Genomic DNA, 18,504 nt, shown 5'->3' on the forward strand with positions numbered 1-18,504 from the left:
GCAGCTGGTGGAATTTAAATTCAATTAATTAATCTGAAATTGAAAACTAATCTCAGTTATGATGATCATGACAACTATCATCGATTGTTATAAAAACCCACCTGTTTACTAATGTCCTTTAGGGAAGGAAATCTGCCATCCTTATCCGGTCTGGCCCACATGTAGCTCCGGATCCACAACAATGTGGCTGACACTTAACTGCTCTCTGAAATGGCCTTTCAAGCTACTCAGTTCAAGGGCAATTAGAGATGGGCAAAAAAATGCAGACGTTACCATTGGCATTCACATCCTATAAAATAATAGATTTTTAAAATCTACATGTAATACTTTGAAGTCTGATCACTTTCAGCGATTTTTGTAATGGATAATGGATCTTGTAATAATTTTTCAAATATTACTGAACAATGATCTATGGATCAAATTCTGCTCTGTCACAGTTTAAAGCAATAGCAATGTGCAGTAAAGGTCAATGATTTTTTTCCAAATAATATTCATGTTAGGAAATGCCAATTTTGTTTACAGTAATTTTTAAAAATGATTATATTTAAAAAATAACATTCAATGAGCTTACTTATTAAATGCTGAACATGAAATAATCAAATTATTTTGTGAAAGCATCAGCTTTAAACTGAATCAACAGTTTTATCATAGACTGTAATAATTGAGAATGTACGTGGAAATGGATTTATGTTTTATAGCAAAACCTTCAAGTCTTTGCAGATTTAAATCTGCAATACCCCATGAAATGCTCCTTAATCAAAATGCTCATATAACAATGAATTCCTGTGGAAAGAAATGACATATAAACTTGATTTAATTGTATATTTATGAACCAGCTTCACGTACATCTTGAATACAAAATAGCCATTACACATAACAAGTACTAAATTCAGAAATCATGGCATCAAATTTCCTCTCTGTATATGAGCTTTTTCAATTTAATGATATAAGATACTATTTTTTGTCATGCTCACACATATAAATCATAACCATCAGGTTACATCTAATTCCTCTTTACCATTTTGCTTAAGTGCATTAAAGTTGGAGCAAAGTCATTAAATGGCACAAAAATGTGTTGGGGTCATACCACCTGCAAATATCCTGTTTTAATATCATTCACTGTTACGATTGCCAAACGTGATTAGATGTATTCCTGGAGGTTTCGTCACATGACTTCCCCCCCCCCCCCACTCCCCAAATGCTGCATCAATTAGTCGGTCGACACATTCATCCTTGTGATGTATAGCCTTCCGCGACCAAATGGAAGGTGAAAGACTCATTACCAAATTGGAATATGTTTGATTGTCAGCCAAACTGCCCTTTGCCCCATTTTTAATATTTTTATATCTGGTAAAGAGAAATTTTCAAAGAATTTTAAAAAACTATCTTTTTTATTGTTGTGATGATTTTTCTCCAGGATTGCACGCAGCAGTCTCCTGGACATTGATCTTCAATTTCTGGAGATGCCTGGAGGATTGGCAACCCAACTGGTGGTGGGCAAATTCGCTTAGTTACTCCAACAGATACTGTATTGTATTTACTCTGAAAGGCCAGTCCCAAATACATTTGCATCGATAGCAATGGAGTGGCAACTGAATTTAAATAAAAACAAGTCTAATTTCTGAATATATAACTTGTAGAATCGTTTAGCCCACAGTGCAGGTTATATTAAATAGCGATTGTTAATTCACAAAGGAAGGCTTTTTTGCACTTGACTGCTTTTTTTTACCAATTGTGAATTCCATGTATTTTCACTATTCGTCGGCATCTCTTTCAATTCAGTAATTATAAATTGCGCATTGCGTAATATCGTTATAGCAACATCTTTGATATGGGGGGCGGGTGGGGCCAGAAAACGTCATTACAACTTTCTATCTGGGAAACCTCTGCCCAATCGACCAATACATTTAAATCAAGTAACTTATTTATTTTGAGACCTGGTCAAATGGTTTGCTGGCGGTTTCCAGAAGGATCAGGAGACTTGGACTGTGCTACTGTATTCTCTTCAGCGTTTAATATTTACAGAAAGGTTTGATTGAAATCCTTCCTCATTCGTTCTCATTAAGCCGCAGTTAACTGACGAAAGGAAAGCTTCAGGTGTTTTGGTGATGATTTAATAAGAGGATTAATTGAGTTCCCCCCCCCCCCCCCCCCATTTCGCAGTGGATTCACTCCCGGGTGGGTATTAAAGCCCCGCCTATTGCCGGGGCCTGTAGACTCTCCCTTTTCATAGATACTGTGCGGCTGAAGACAGGTCTCAGGACAGAAACCATCGGAAACGCCCCGACAATGGAGTGGAAAGCAATGGAAATCAACCCTGAGGTAGTTAAATCCCTATGTTTTTATTGTTGAAAATGGCTTTTTGATGTCGTTCTTGTGTATTTTAACCACGCTTTCCCTCTTTTCGTTTTAGATGCTGAACAAAGTAAGTGCGCAACGCAGGTTCATCGGGCTCCTCTTTATCAGCAAATATTTCCTCAATGGCCTCGAGTTAAGTTAAATTATATATTTCAAAAGCTCCGTTTAATCTTAAAATAGACTAAGGGTGTGGTCATTTGGAGCTCTGTCGAATTATTAATGCACCACTGAAGGCTATATTGGATTATCTTCTAAATATGTCGATTTGGATTAAATGTGCTTTTGTGTATAAACGACATGGTTTAACAGTTCCCCCGCTTCAATAAAATAATTCCGCACTTTAAAATTTTTTAATATTAGTGTTTGTCACGTCTGGGTGTGGCATCGAACTGGAAGTTCGTGGATGTTCTCGGTCTAGAAAATGAATCCCTCTCCATGGTGCCATCGCCAGTGTGTGCTTTAATGTTGCTGTTCCCTCTAAGTCAACAGGTAGGGCGCGATCCCATTTAATGATGCAAGATCTATCTAAATAAAAAGTACTTGCTCAAATTTGGTGCTGTATAGTAAATTTATTGAGGTTTGGCGTTAACTTGTGTTACATCCTTGCTTTTCCTGTTTTTATTCAAATGTAGCAATATTAAAATATGCTGAATCATGCTTTGATCAGGCTTTTTAGAAACTGCAGCTTCCTAGATTATACAGTTCCTTGGTATTGTTGTAGCATGAGATGGCAAGCCTAATATGCCACAGTTGCCCCTTAGCTTTTTGCTTTATTTGTTCCTGCAATTTTTAAGTCTTAAGCTGTGATTACTTTAAGGAAGGGTATTTCCATTTGCAAGTGAGTGGAAGCTGTACTCTGTTGCTCCATTGCTGGTTACATAATCTTGAGGGATGACTAATCTAACCTTTGGGTGATTTTTAAATGCAGGCTGGTACCATTTTCACCCCAGTCTTGTTGCTGTAATGGAGGTGATGAAAATGGCATTGAAATATTTTTATCTTGATGCTACTAAGTTTTTTTAAGATGGTGGTGTTTTGTGTCTCCTCCTGTAACTCCCATTTTGAAGAGAACAGACCTCCATCTCTGTCTTGTCCTACACTGGCTTTCATCCCTACATCAAGCTTGGATGAAGCTCCATACTGACCTTGACTTTTATGCTGTAATTCATTTGACTATCTATTAAAAGATATAGATTATATTTCAGTATAGCTGAATCTCTCTCTCTCTCTCCATCTGACTAGAAAGCAGATTTGTGAATCTATAACTCATCAGTATTGATTACTCCTGCCATTTGGTACAGTGAATTGAGGGGATGGGTTAAAACTCTGATGTTTTTCTTACAGAATTAAGAAATACTGTTCTATTAAGTAGACTTTGCAAGGGATACCACCAGTGGTGGAACTACCCCTGCTATGTGGGGTGATAGTTATGGTCAATCAGTGGAGGTTGCACAGTGAGTCACGCATCAAAATAAGATGTAGTGAGATTTTGGTTTTGGATTAATGTGCAACAACATTTGTACCAAACTTGACACCTTTTGGCAATGTAGGACAAACTGGAAACACTTCAGCTTAACTGACTTTATGCCACAATCCTGCCTGCTGGGACATGAGCTGCTATTTGTTACTGCATTAAGGGTATCACAACTAATGTTACTCAGTTGCATCTAACACAAATGATTCTACCACCATTATGGCATTTCGTATCTCAAATCATTCATGGGATGTGGGCTTTGCTAGCTAGGCCAGCAAGTTCATTGATTCCCTAGCTGCCCTTGGTGGTGGTGAACTGCTGCAGTCCATGTGGTGTAGGTACACCCACAGAAGGGAGTTCCAAGATTTTGCCCCAGTGACAGTGAAGGAGCAGCAATACATTTCTAAGTCAGAATGGTGAATGGCTTGGAAGGGAACTTGCAGGTGGTGGTGTTCCCATGTGTCTGCTGCCCTTGTCCTTCCAGATGGTTGTGGATTTGGAAGTTGCTGTTGAAGGAGCCTTGATAAATTCCTGCAGTGCATTTTGTGGTTGATACACTGCTACTGTGGTGGTGGAGGGAGTGGATGTGGTGCCATCAAGTGGGCTGCTTTGTCCTGAATGGTGTTGAGCTTCATGAGTGCTGTGGGTGCTGCACTCATCCATGCAAGTGGGGGGTATTCCATCTTATTCCTGACTTGTGCCTTGTAGATGGTGGATAAGCTTTGGGGAGTTGGGAGGTGAGTTACTAGTCACATGAGCCCTAGCTTCTGACCTGCTCTTGTAGCCACATTATCTATATGGCTAGTCCAGTTTGGTTTCTGGTCAATGGTAATCCCCTCAATGTTTATAGTTGGGGATTCAATGATGGTAATGCCTTTGAACATCAAGGGGCAATGGTTAGACTCTTGTTAGAGATGTGCCAGGCAATGACTTTTTGTGGCATGAATCATCCCAAGCCTGGATATTGTCCAGTTCTTGCTGCATTTTGACTTGACTGCTTCAGTTTCTGAGCAGTCATGAATGGTGCTGAACATTGCACAGTGAATAGCCCCACTGACCTTATGATAGAAGTGAGATCATTGATGAAACAGCTGAAGATGGTTGGGCCAAGGACTGCCCTGAGGAACTCTGGAGGTGAGATGATTGACCTCCACCAACCATAAATACCAAACTTTTGTGCTACGTATGACTCCAACCAGTGGAGAGTTTCCCCCTGATTCCCATTGACTTCTGTTGTTAGGGCTCCTGGATGCCACACTGTCAAAAGCAGCCTTGATGTCAAGGGCAGTCAACTCTCTCCACCTTGGGAGTTCAACTCCATCCATGTTTGAACCAAGGCTGTAATGAGGACAGGACTGAGTGGCCCTGGCAGAATCCAAACTGGGCATCAGTGAGCAGGTTATTGCTAACTGCTGCTTGATAGCATTGTTGATGACTCCTTCCATCACTCTACTCATCAAGTCTAAACTAATGGAGTGCCAGTTGGCTGGGTTGGATTTGTCCTTTGTGCCTGTGTTGTAGCTGTATTAGAACAGCTTGGCTAAGGGTGCAGCAAGTCCTGGAGCACAAGTCTTCAGTACTATTGTCAGGGTCCAATGCCTTCAACTGTTTCTTTATCATGTGGAGTGCACTGATTGGCTGAAGACCAGCATCTGAGACGCTGGGGACCTTCAGAGGAGGCAGCGATGGATCAGCTGCTTGGCACTTCTGGCTGAAGACTTCAGCCCTATCTTTTGCACTGATGTGCTGGGCTCTCCCACCATTTGAGGAGGGATATTTGTGGAGCCACCTCCTTCAGTGAGTTGTTTAATTGTCATCCTCCATTGCCTACTGGCAGGACTAAGCTCTGCAGATCTGATCTGTTGGTTGTGGCTCTAGCATTTGTTTATGCTGTTGGCATGCAAATAGTACTGTTTTAGCTTCACCGGGTTGACACACTTTTAGGTGAGCCTGGTGCTGCTCCTGGCATGGCCTCCTGCACTTTTTTTTGAATCAGGGTTGATCCCCTGGCTTGATGGGAATAGTAGCAGGGGTATGCCAGACAATGTTACATTGTGGTTGCATACAATTGATGGCAGCCTCATGGATGCCCAATCTTGAGTTATGAGATCTATCCCTGTTTAGCACAGTGGTAGTGCCATACAACACAGGGTATCCTCAATGTGAAGGTGGGACTTTGTTTCCAAGGACTGTGCAGTGGTCACTCCTACTGATGCATTGGTGATGGGCAGGTTGGTGAGGATGAGGTCATGTTTTTTCCCTCTTGGTCCCCTCACCACCTGCCACAGACCCAGTCCAGCAGCTATGTATTTCCAGACTTGTTCAGTAGTGGCAATTCAGTCTTGGTAATGGACCTTGAAGCCCCCCACCCATTGTGCCCATGCCACCCCTCACTGTTTCCTCCAAATGGTGTTCAACATGGAGCACTGATCTGTCAACTGAGGGAGGGCAAGGAAACCACCTGATGCCATGAGACTTCATGGGGTTGATGTTGAGGACTCAGGGCAACTCCCTCCTGACTGTATACCATTGCTGCCACCTCTGGATCTGTCCTGCCAGTGGGACAATGTAACCAGGGATTGTAATGGTAGTGACAGGAACCTTATCTGGTGAGGTATGTTACCTGACTGTTGCCTAACTAGTCTAGCAGCTCCCAATTTTGGCACTAGCCCCCAGATGATAGTGAGGAGGACTTTGAGGAGTCAACAGGGATGAGTTTACTGTTGTCATTTCCAGTGTGTAGGTTGATGCCAGATGGTGTCTTTTTTTTAAAATACTTTGCAGTTTAATACCACTGGCATGGCCATTTCAGAGGGTATTTAAGAGTCAACCACATTGCTTGGCATACGTGTACCCATTTGAGGCTTAAGTCTCTTCCTCAAAAACATGGCAGCTTTTAAACTGCCTAGAATTCTGAAATTGCAACTAGCTAGGTACCCCTTGGCTTTATCTAGTTGATAAGTAAAGTCTTCACATTAATTTACCAGTCTTTGGTTCAATTCTGCTAAAATTGATTATTCAAATGAGCAGCATTGCACAATAGAGATTCTTTAAATCATGGCAAGACTAGGAGGACTAGTGTACCAATCAACAAACCAGTTGGATTGAAACCCTAATTAGTTCCCAAGGGGACCTTCCTTTCTTCCCCCCCCCCCCCCCCCAACCCTGAGCAAAAGCTAGCAATTAACATCACAATCAAGGGTACTGCAGTTTTGAACTTTATTTTCCAAGCTTCAAATTTAACAACAATGCAAGGCAGGATGAAGCATCAGGCAATTGGCCAAGGACCTGCCTTCAGGCAGAGCATGTTGATGCTGTTACAGATATTGGTTACAGCTATTGGAGATGCTGGATTGATTCACTAAACTAGCATAAACCCAAGCTTCTGCACCTTGCCCTCACTCTGACCTTTTGGTCCTTAACATGAAGTGTTCCACAATGAAGTTACAAGAACAACCTCTTTTGACCTGGCATTCCACAGTTCAAAAAAGGCTCTTTTTTGGTTTCCTACTTTATTCCTTTAGCTATCAATATCCTATTTCCACTCCCTTTTGGCTTTTGTACCATGAAACCTTTCTCTTGGTCTCCACCTGATCAGACCTTTTTATTTTTCTGGTTCTGCAAAACCTATTGCATTTTTCCTTTCCTCAGTTCTGAAGGGTTATTGACCTAAAACATATACTCAAGATGCTGTTGACCTGAGTATTCCCAGCATTTTCTGCTTTTACACTTTTTTCACGCTTAGACACATGTAGAGAATGGAATAGATCATTCAGCCCTTCAAGCCTGCTATGCCATTCGACATAATCATGGCTGATCCTGCTCTCTGCATGCCCCTTAATACCTTTTAGTGTCCAGAAATCTATTTCCTCAAAGTCAGTGACTTGACCTCCCCAGCCTTCCATGGTAAAGAATTCCACAGGTGAAGTTTCTCCTCATCTCGGTCTTAAATAGTCTATCCTGTATCCTGAGACTGACTCCTTGACCTAGACCCCTCAGCCAGAGAAAATATCATCTCTGCATCCAGTCTGTCCAGCCCCTCAATTTTGTTTCAATGAGATCTCTCCTTATTAACTCCAGTGAATACTGGCTTAGTTGAACCAAACTCTCGTCTCATATGACAATCCTGCCATCCCAGAATAAGTCTGGTGAGCCTTTGTGGCACTCCCTCTATGGCAAGTATATCCATCCTTCAGTAAGACCAAAACTGCACAATATTCCAGATGTGGTCTCTGTGCATAGCTGCAATAAGATACCCTTGCCCCAGTACTCAAGTTCTCTTGCAGTGAAGGACATCATACCATCTGCCTCCTTAACTGCTTGCTTTCAGTGGTGTACAAGGATACCCAGGTTCCTTTTGTACATTTCCCAATCTCACATTTAAATAATACTCTGCTGTTCTGCTTTTCCTACCGGTGGCTAACTTCACATTTCTCCACGTTATACTGCATCTGCCATGTATTTGCCCACTCAACCTGTTTAAATTGCTTTGTAGCCTCTTAACACCCTCCTCATCATTCATTTCCAAGTTTGATGACATGAAACTTGGTGGGAATGTTACATTTGGTTCCCTCATCCAAATCATTATGTATTGTGAATAGCTGGGGTCCAAGCACTGATCCCTGTGGTACCCTGCAAGACACTATCTGCTGCACTTACAATAGGAATAAACAGGCTTTTTTTATCCTGTCCTAGCTAATTCTCAATCCATGTCAATATATTGCCCCAATCCCATACACTTTAATTTTGCACACAAACCTCATGGGATTTTATTAAACGCTTTCTGAAAATCCAAATATACCACATCCACTGATTCTCCCTTATTTATTCTGCCATTACATCCTCAAACTCCAGTGGGTTTGTCAAACATGATTTCCCTTTCATAAATCCATGCTGAGTTTGTCTAATCCTGTTATTTTCTAAGTGTCCTGTTATCACATCCTTTATAATGGACTCTAGCATTTCCCAACTACTGAGGTTAGGCTAACCAGTCTGTAAACCCCTATTTTCTCCCTCCCTAACTTTGTTAATAGTGGGGGTGCATTTGCCACCCTCCAATCTGCCAGGACTGTTCCAGAATCTCTAGAATTTTGGAGGATGACAACAAATGCATCCATTATTTTCATGGCCACCTTTAGTACCCTGGGATGTAGATTATCAGGCCCTAGGGATTTCAATTTTTGGTTCCACTAATTTCTCCAGCACTCTTGGTAATACTAATTTCCTTTGATTCCTCCTTCTCCCTAGACTCTTGGTTCCCTAGTTCTGTGAATAACAAAGTAGGTTAATTGCACTCTTATTAATTCTCCCATTTCTGACTGTGAAGGACCTCCATTTTGTCTTCACTAATCTTTTTACACAGAAGCTTTTACAGTCTTTATGTTTCTTACAACTCATGCTGTTTTCCCCCTTAGTCAACCTTGTGATCCTCCTTTGAATTCTGAACTGCTCCCAATCATTCAGCTTACTATATCTTGCAACTTAATGACTATCCTTTGGATCTAATATTAATTTTCTTTTGTTTGCCATGGTTGGGCTTCCTGTTGACCTGTCGCAGTGCATACATTTGTTCCTTGAATATTAGCCATTGTCTATCCACTTGTCTTTCAATTCCCAATCTATCTTGGCCAACTCATGCCTCACACTTGTAGTTTATAAGATTTGGGACCCTAGTTTTAAATTGGACAGCATCATCCAAATTCTGATTACAAATGTGGGCCAGGTTGCCAAAATGAATAAATGAGAATTGTTTACTAGCTTACACCTTATGCTTGTTACTGTTGGAAGCAACATCTGACTTTTTAGGCTCCATTGCTTTGCTCTGATCATTGCACAATGCAAAATTGAAATTCACCTTTTTCTATAGTGCAGTATACTAAACAACTAATAGATTTATGTTGCTCAGGATGTTAACTTGTGTTCAGTTTGTATTGGATGATGTGCATATCCACTGGGATTTGGGGAAATGTCTTCAAGTAGTATAGTTTTAAAATAAAAAAAAACTTCAAGCCTTGTACTTCCCTCTATTTTCATGTATTTGGAGTGTCTAAAAGAAAGACTACTACAATTTGCAATTAACTTCTAACTTCACGAGTCTGAGACTTGGCTCAATGCACCCCCCTTTCTACTCCCCGCACATGCATGTGTGCACATCTTTAAGAAGCAACAGTTTTTAACTTGGCATAAGCTACATAAATGAGGAAAGCATATGGTCCATGATGGGTGAAGATGGCAATCCCAGAAAGCAAACAGATGGATGAAGTCAATTTTTTTTGGCAGTCTCTTGTCTACTCTGCAATCATCTTTTTGTTCCCTTCCTTAAGCTAATTAATACACTATGGAGTGTTTTCCCTGTCTTTCATCTGAAGACTGGCCAGCATGGCTAGTAAAACTTTCCTTTTGGATTTTTCCCCTTAAGCCTGTTAAGTTTTCTGCAAACAGTTGATTTATGTGGGTGATGGGATCCCCCTTGTTTATGCTAACCTTTAGAAATTTTGGCATAGAATTATTGCTTTCACTTCAGTTGTAGTTTTGCTTGCTTTTGACAGCACAACTGACACCTGTTACAAACACTTGATGTATGGATGAGAAATCTGTTGCATGTTACTTGGCTTGGAAAAATAAACATTTAATTTGGTATCCCACTGGAACATGTTTCCCCCATGGTTGATGCTTTAAAGTTAGTTGAGCTGACAAAATTAAAATGGGTGAATCTTCTGTTTCTTGACAAATGGACATTAAACATGAGTAAACAGCTAGACATTAATTGCTTGCATGGATAAGGAGCTTCTGTTGTCTAATTCCAATTGGGACTAATGTGCAATAATCTTCCTAATGAAACAGTGCCTCTAAATTTAATCATTGAGTCCTGAACCCATTACAAGAAATGCTTTTACCTAAGGCACAATGATGCTTTATTGCATGTTACTACTTTCCTTTCTTTCCCACATAGCATGAATCCCACAGGGAGCGTCAAACGTCAGAACTGAGTGGAAAGGGCATTGACTCTAAAATCTACTTCTTAAGGCAGACTATTTCAAATTCCTGTGGAACTGTTGGGCTTATCAACACTATTGCCAACAATCAAGATAAACTTGACTTTGGTAAGCAAGTTGGACAAAATGTTACTTTTGCAGTTTGTTATGCCAATATTTCTAGTCTACCTAATTTGCACTTTCTATGGAGTTGCTTCAGTTCTACAACCTAAAATTGCTTGGTCCTGGGTAAATACCTAATTGTCGTGAGATTTTAATGACTGATCATGTGGATGTCTTAACTCTATAGCATTGAACTTGTAATGTGCTGTACTTTAAATTTACTGCCCCAGTTGTTGCTTAACTTCCCTTTTGGAATGGATAACTTGATGACCTCCTTGTCCTATCACTTGCAGTGGAAGGCTCTGTGTTGAAGAAGTTTCTGAATGAGACCATAGATCTCTCAGCAGAGGAAAGAGCCAAGCAATTGGAAAAAAATGAGGTGGGAAGGACTTAATAGTTCCGTTTTAGTTCAGTATTCAGTTAACAATCCCAGTTCTCAGAACTTGACTCCTACTTAAATTCTTTTATCTACAGGAAATTCATGCAGCACATAATGCTACTGCAGAGGAGGGAGAGTGCCGGGTAAGAGGCACTTTTTTTGGCATGGACTTCACTGACCTGTGTGCAAAAGAAATACTAACCTTGGTTATGCTTACTACATAATCTAACTACACTGACAAAGTTTACCCCTTAGTCAAATTTATTGTTTCTATAGTCTGATTTAAACAATCACTACATTTGAATTGTCAACTTTCATGACTTGCAACTACATGAAATCAAGGCAATTGAGCGTACTTAGCCACAGTTCCATTTAATATACAGGTCTGGCCTCTGCAAGTTAACAAGTTACTTTGCTAAACATTTAACTGGTTGCTCTTGTCTGTGTAGCCTGTTCACCCATCAAATGCAAGACATTCTGAAACTACTAGTCTACTAGCTTTACTAGTCTACTAGCTTAAAATTTCATGGTAATTAGGTGAAACTTTGAAAATTTCATATTGGCTAGACAAGTTGCTGGCACACTAACTTCATAACCAAGCCATGGTTGGACCAAACATTGGCACCTTCCAAGAAGGTAGGTTTTAGGGAGGGAATTCCTGAGCTTAGGGCCTTGACACTGAAGGCATGATCACCTATCACCATGGTAGAACAGTTAATTCAGCTAGAATTGAGAATGCAAGTATCTCTTGATTGTAGGAATAGAGGAGATTGCTGATGGGAGGACAAGGCCATGGAGGTGTTTGAAAACAAACCTAGATGTTAAAATTCACATCTTTTGAGTTAACTAGGAGTTATTGTTGGTTAGTGTGCATGGGTAAACAGAGCTAGTCTAGGACAGACTGAAGAATTTTGGATGACCTGGTTTTTGAAGGGTTGGCTGAGCCATATGAATTTAATGTGCTGTCACTGCTAGTAAACACAGCAATGCAATGTTTTAACAAAAAAATTAATTTGTAGCTGAAATAAATAGAACAGGTATTGTCCCTTGCTTTCTTTCACCCCTTTTAAACATTTCAGTGCGCACCACGTGACATTTCAGTGCACACCATGTGAATTACATGATGCATAAGAGGAAAAGCTCTCTGCCTTTAAACGCTGCATGGCTGGTGACTAGTTTCTTGCTAGTTGCTGAATTGGAAAAGTAGGATAAAGTATGTGTAATTAGTTGTGATAAGTTGTATTGATTGCTGGAATGCAATTTTCTATCATCAAAAACATAACTCTCCATCTGATTCATAGGTGCATGAAGATGGTACAAACTTCCATTTTATCACCTTTGTTGGTGTGGATGGACACCTCTATGAACTAGGTAATATTTTGATTTTTTTTCAAGGATAGTCATATATCAAATGTTTTGAGGCTCTTCTCTCTCCTTCTCCTCGCCCCCCCCCCCCCCCCCCCCCCCCCCCCCCCCCCCCCCCCCCCCCCACCCTGCCCTGGGCAATCACTTCCCTCCAAGGAAGAACTCAGTGCATTTGTTTCATGCCAAGAGTTGTCATTTGGCTACAAAAGTAACTTCCAATAATGCAGACTTGAGAAAATACAAATCTGACTGCACCCAACGGCATAGGTGAGTTACAAGCCAGTTGAGCCACAGCCAGACAATAGCATTGCAACTGTATTTACTTAGTGTAACAAAATTGCCTAAATATTCCTACTACAGTAGTAGGTGGTGCTTGACAGTATGTCATGTTTAATCTATCATAGAATTGGATAACACCTTGTATAGGCTACTTAGCATACTGGCCGTGCATGAGCAGCCTGGTGCATATTCAAGCTTTTGTTTACCTTGATGTAGGATGCCATGTCTTAATATAACATTTTCTCTTTTTAAGATGGGAGAATGCCATTCCCTCTTGACCAAGGAGAAACATCAAATGATGAACTATTACAGGTCTGTTTGGCACTAGTTCATTAGTATGACATAAACTGTTAGAAGGGAAGTACTTTGGAGGGCTTTGCTTCTACAAGACGTCAAACCTTATACATCAGGCACTTTGGAGATTTTTTTAATGCAGCTAATAAAGCTTAAATGAACTGGATTTTTATTACCAATACCAATTATCAATAATCTGCTAATTCTCATGGTATCACATTTCAGGACTCAGCAAAGATCTGCAGACAGTTTATGGAACGTGATCAAGGAGAAGTTCGCTTCACTGCTGTGGCCCTTTGCAAAGCCTCTTGAATATGGCAAAAATCAACATCCCAATGCACAAAACCACAGATTAATGTGCTGTTTTTCAGCTTCAAATGCTTTGCTTAAATAATTGTTGGGGCACCAAAAAGGCACTTGATGTTTTAATGGATGGAATTTCTGCACTAAACTTTGTAGCAACATCCTTGTGCTGTCTTGGATAGTAGACCAGTATTTGCTTTAGAATACAAGTTGCCATCTTAAACTTGTTCCATAAATGTCCATCTTGTTACACTGCAACCCAGATCACAGCATTGTGCTAATTGAAGACTGGTTGCAGTGATTTGTGGAAAATTTGTTTATTCCACACTGCCTATATTTACAGCTATACCTGTAATGTTGGCTGTAAATAACTAATAAAATTACTGGTGAAGCAACGCTTGTTTGTTCATGCATTGTCGATAGTAACTATTTGCTCAACTATACAATTTGTGTACATGTCAGTAGCAAAATCCAGCTTTTAAATCAGCTGGAAGTGAACTGCATTGTCACTTACTGTAGGAGTTTGTATGTCTAAAATTATTTTTTTCCAAGTGGAAAGATTTCACCGTTGACTGACTTCGCATCATTTGGCACCTTGTTTTGGTTCTGATTTCAGAATCAACTAATTAGTCCCTTCCCCAAATTCCAGCAAGGAATTAGCTATTCTCAATGTGGATGTTTTATCATTTGAACCTACTTCCAGGCATTGCACTCCAGCTGAACTTGCTATGCAAACCATCTGGTCAATCTCTAGATGGACCATAGTCTATTCCTGATACCACTTTGGTAAATCTTGACCTAAAGTGTGGTGCCCAGAACTGTCCATATACTCCCAGTTGGGAACATAACCAGGTTTTACAAAGGTTGAATGAACTTTGTTTTAGTTTTTAAAAAATTAAGACACCACTCTTTCTTACTGATTCTGAATTTATGCCTTTCTGAATCCCTCATTGCCCCCTAGTTTAATGACCTCTTTTACAGCCTTAATTATTTAGTTCAGGGCAGTCTTCCTAAGAATATTGAAATGGAGTCTGTCCCAAAAGATTTTTTTCCCATTATTGGTGTTCAGTGCCCCTTGGAGTGAAACCCCCACCTAACATTTCCAGTCTGTTTATCCCTATGGCAATTTAAGCATTGCTCAGAGGTCACATTTACTGGGTAGTTACCCAAGGATCTGTTTCAATTTTGACCCAAGATTCTGGCTGAAAGTTGACGAGCAATTTTCCTAGTTTTAATCGCAACAGGATCCTTCCCCTTAGAAATGGCATAGCGTAGTGGTAATGTCACTCGGTATGGCTAGTACACCAGAGGCCCAGGCTAATGCTCTAGGAATTAAAACAAAATGCTGGAAAAACTCAACAGGTCTGACTGCATCAGTGGCAAGAGAAAAAAGTTAATGTTCTTAATCCATATTTCTCCTCCATTAAAGTAGAAATGTAATGGCATTTTTACTATTTAAAGGGGGATGGGTGGAGCAGGTAAAGCTCTGGGGACATTGATTGAAATTTCACCATTGCAGCTGGTGGAATTTGACTTCTTAACTAGTCTGACTTTTTTAAACCTCTGATTCACTAATGCCTTTTAGGGAAGGAAATCCACCATCCTTACCTACATGTGACTCAAGACTCTTAAATGTCATTGACTTCTTAGCTGCCCTCTGAAATGGCTTAGCTGGCCATTCAGTTCCAGGGCAATTGGCTGTGCAGCAAATGCTAGTCCTGTCAATAATGCCCACATCCCATGGAAACATTTTAAAAATCTGCTTTGCACAAAGACTTTCCTGAACAGAGCTTTGCACATCCATTGTGGCTGTGGTGATCCTTATCCCATCTTTTCACTCCTATACCATTGTGCCATACTCAATTGCTCACCTACCCTGCAAAACCTGAATATAGGCAGTAAGAAACTTGTCTATTAAGGACTGAGGCTCTCCATCACTGCACCTAGGGTACCATTACCTGCCTAACTCAATCACAAGCTCCAGTCAGTCTGACCATTAGGCAAATCAACACCATTATCAGATTTATGGAGCATAACTCAGAGTGGGACTGAGGTCCTTGTAGGTTTTGCTAGTGTTGAAAGGGAGGGTTTAAACTAACTCAGCAGGGGTGAGGGAGCATTAGGAATTCATACCAGGGTGCATGGAATGTTGGGAGAGGCAGATAATGTTAAAATAGAGAATAGTAAGTTAATTGATGGAGTCAGAGTAAGGGAGCAAGTAATGAAGTCTAATTCAGGGTTGCACTGCATGTATGTGAATGCATGGAGTATATTTAATAAAATTGGGGACCTACAGTCAGATGCCTTTTGGCATTATGATGTGGCAATAACAGTGACCTGGTTTACAGAAGAGCAGATCTGGGTGCTAAATATTCCTGGTTACAACATGTTCAGAAAATATAGGAATGGGGGGGGGAAAAAGGAGGGATGGTGTTTTTGGTTAAGGACAGTATTGCAGTACTGGTGAAAGAGCGTATGGCAGAGGATTCAAGGACGATTGGGTTGGCTAAAGCTAAGGAATTAGAAGGGTGCAATTACGTTGCTTCGTATAATTTATAGACGAGCTAGTGGGAAGGATATAGAGGAACAAATCTGCAAGGAAATTAGAGGTGTAAATATCATAGAATAGTTATAATGGGGAACTTTACTTACCTGTATATAGACAGGGATAGTGACAGTGTGAGGGGCAAGCATTCCTAGATGTGTCCAGTCCAACAAGAAAGGAGACAATGCTAGACCTGGTTCTTGGGAATGAGGTGGGCCAAGTAGATCAAGTGACAGTGAGGAAACATTTGGGGGACAGTGATCATTGTTTCATAAGGTTTAGGATTACACTGGAAAAGGATTTTGGTCAATCCATAGTAAGGATAACCAATTGGCACTGAACGGAATTTAATGGGTCAAGAACGGAGCTAGGCCGGATAGACTGGAACCAAAGGTTGGTGGGAAAAACAGTAGAAACATAGAAACATTCTCAAAAAATTCCAGTAGATTTGTCAAGTATGATTTCCTTTTCGTAAATCCATGCTGACTCTGCCCAATTCTGCTGCTGTTTTCCAAGTGTTCAGCTATTAAATCTTTTATAATGGACTCTAGAATTTTCACCACCACCAACATCAGGCTGACTGGCCTATAATTCCCTGTTTCCTCTGTACCCGCCTTTTTAAATAGTGGGGTTACATTGGAGTGTAGCTAATCAGTAGGAACTGTTTCAGAGTGTATAGAATCTCAGAAGATGACCACCAATGCATCCACTATTTCTAGGACCACTTCCTTAAGTACTCTGGGATGTAGATTATCAGGCCCTAGGGATTTATTGGCCTTCAATCCCATCAATTTCTCCAACACCATTTCCCTACTAATACTGATTTATTTCGGTTCCTCCCTCTCACTAAACCTTGTGTTCCCCAACATTTCTGGTATGTTATTTGTGCCCTCTTTTGTGAAGACAGAACCGAAGTATGTATTTAGTTGGTCAGCCATTTCTTTGTTCCCCATTATAAATCACCTTGTTTCAGACTGTATGGGGCCTACATTTGTCTATAATCTTTTTCTCTTCACATACCTATAGGGACTTTTACAGCCAATTTTTATGTTCCCTGCATGCTTACTCTTGTACTCTATTTTCCCCTTCTTAACCAATCCCTTGGTCCTCCTTTGCTGAATTCTAAAGTGCTTCCAATCCTCAGGTCTGTTGTTTTTTCTGGCCAATTTGTATGCCTCTTCCTTGGGCCTAATACTATCCCTAATTTCCCTTGTAAGCCATGGTTTGGCCATATTTCTCATTTTACTTTTGCACCAGACAGGAATAAACAAATGTTGCAGTTCATCCATGAGCTCTTTGAATGTTTGTCATTGCCTATTCATCGTCATCCCTTTAAGTAGTGTTTCCCAATCCATCATAGCCAACTCACGCCTCATACCATCGTAGTTTCCTTTAGGACCCTAGTCTCAGAATCAATTACGTTACTCTCCATCTTGATGAAGAATTCTATCATATTATGGTCGCTCATCCCCAAGGGGCCTCACACAACTAGATTGCCAATTATTCCTTTCTCATTACACAATAGCCAGTTGAGGATGGCCTTTTCTCTAGTTGGTTCCTCAACATATTGGTTCAGAAAACCATCCTGTATACACTCTAGGAATTTTTCCTCTACAGTATTGTTACTAATTTGATTAACTGAACAATGGACTACCTTCAAAGAGGAGATGGTTTGGGCACAGTCAAGGTATGTTCCCTCAAAAGGAAAGGGCAGGAATAACCAATCCAGATCTCTCTGGATGACAAAGGAGATAGAAATTAAGCTAAAGAAGAAAAAGTGTGCTTACAACAGGTGTCGGGTAGCAAATACAATTGAGAACCAAGCTGAATACAGATGGTTTAGAAGGGCTGTGAAAAAACAAATACAAGAAGCAAAGAGGGATTATGAAAAAAGGGGGGCAGCTAACATTAAAGGAAACCCCAAAGTCTTCTATAAGCACATAAATTGTAAAAGGATGGTAAAAGGAGGAGTAGGGCTGATTAGGGACCAAAAAGGGGATTTATATATAGAGGCAAAAGGCTTGGCTGGGGTGTTAAATGAATTATTTGCATCTGTCTTTACCTACGAGGTGGATGCTGCCCAGGCCATGGTGACAGAAGAGGAAACTCCGTCATGAGAAGGTTTAAAATTGACACGGAGGAGATATTGGATAAGCTGTCAGTACTTAAAGTTGATAAGGCACCGGGACCAGATGAGATGCATCCAAGAATATTGAAGGAAGTGAGAGTGTAAATTGTAGATGCACTTGCAATAATCTTTCAACGTTCCCTGGATTTGGGGGAGATGCCAGAGCACTGGAGAATTGCAAACATTACACCCTTGTTCAAAAAAGGTTGTAAAGATCTGCCCTGCAATTACAGACCAGTCAGGTTAACTTCGGTGGTGGGGAAAATTATAGTAACAATTATT

The 18,504-nt window shown here is 40.5% G+C and overlaps 1 protein-coding gene across 1 annotated transcript; it reads left to right on the forward strand.

Annotated features, from left to right (window-relative positions):
- The first annotated feature begins 2,183 nt into the window (after positions 1 to 2,183).
- On the forward strand, positions 2,184 to 13,944 carry uchl1 (ubiquitin carboxyl-terminal esterase L1 (ubiquitin thiolesterase)). Its single transcript, XM_041192121.1, has 9 exons — positions 2,184 to 2,322; positions 2,414 to 2,425; positions 2,719 to 2,847; positions 10,785 to 10,935; positions 11,223 to 11,308; positions 11,404 to 11,451; positions 12,610 to 12,679; positions 13,206 to 13,264; positions 13,472 to 13,944. Exons 1-9 carry the CDS (start codon positions 2,290 to 2,292, stop codon positions 13,556 to 13,558), a joined length of 675 nt encoding a protein of 224 aa, XP_041048055.1. The 5' UTR covers positions 2,184 to 2,289; the 3' UTR covers positions 13,559 to 13,944.
- Positions 13,945 to 18,504: the final 4,560 nt, after the last annotated feature.

The sequence above is a fragment of the Carcharodon carcharias genome, chromosome 1 (genome assembly GCF_017639515.1).
Source record: "Carcharodon carcharias isolate sCarCar2 chromosome 1, sCarCar2.pri, whole genome shotgun sequence".
NCBI classification, from domain to species: Eukaryota; Metazoa; Chordata; class Chondrichthyes; order Lamniformes; family Lamnidae; genus Carcharodon; species Carcharodon carcharias.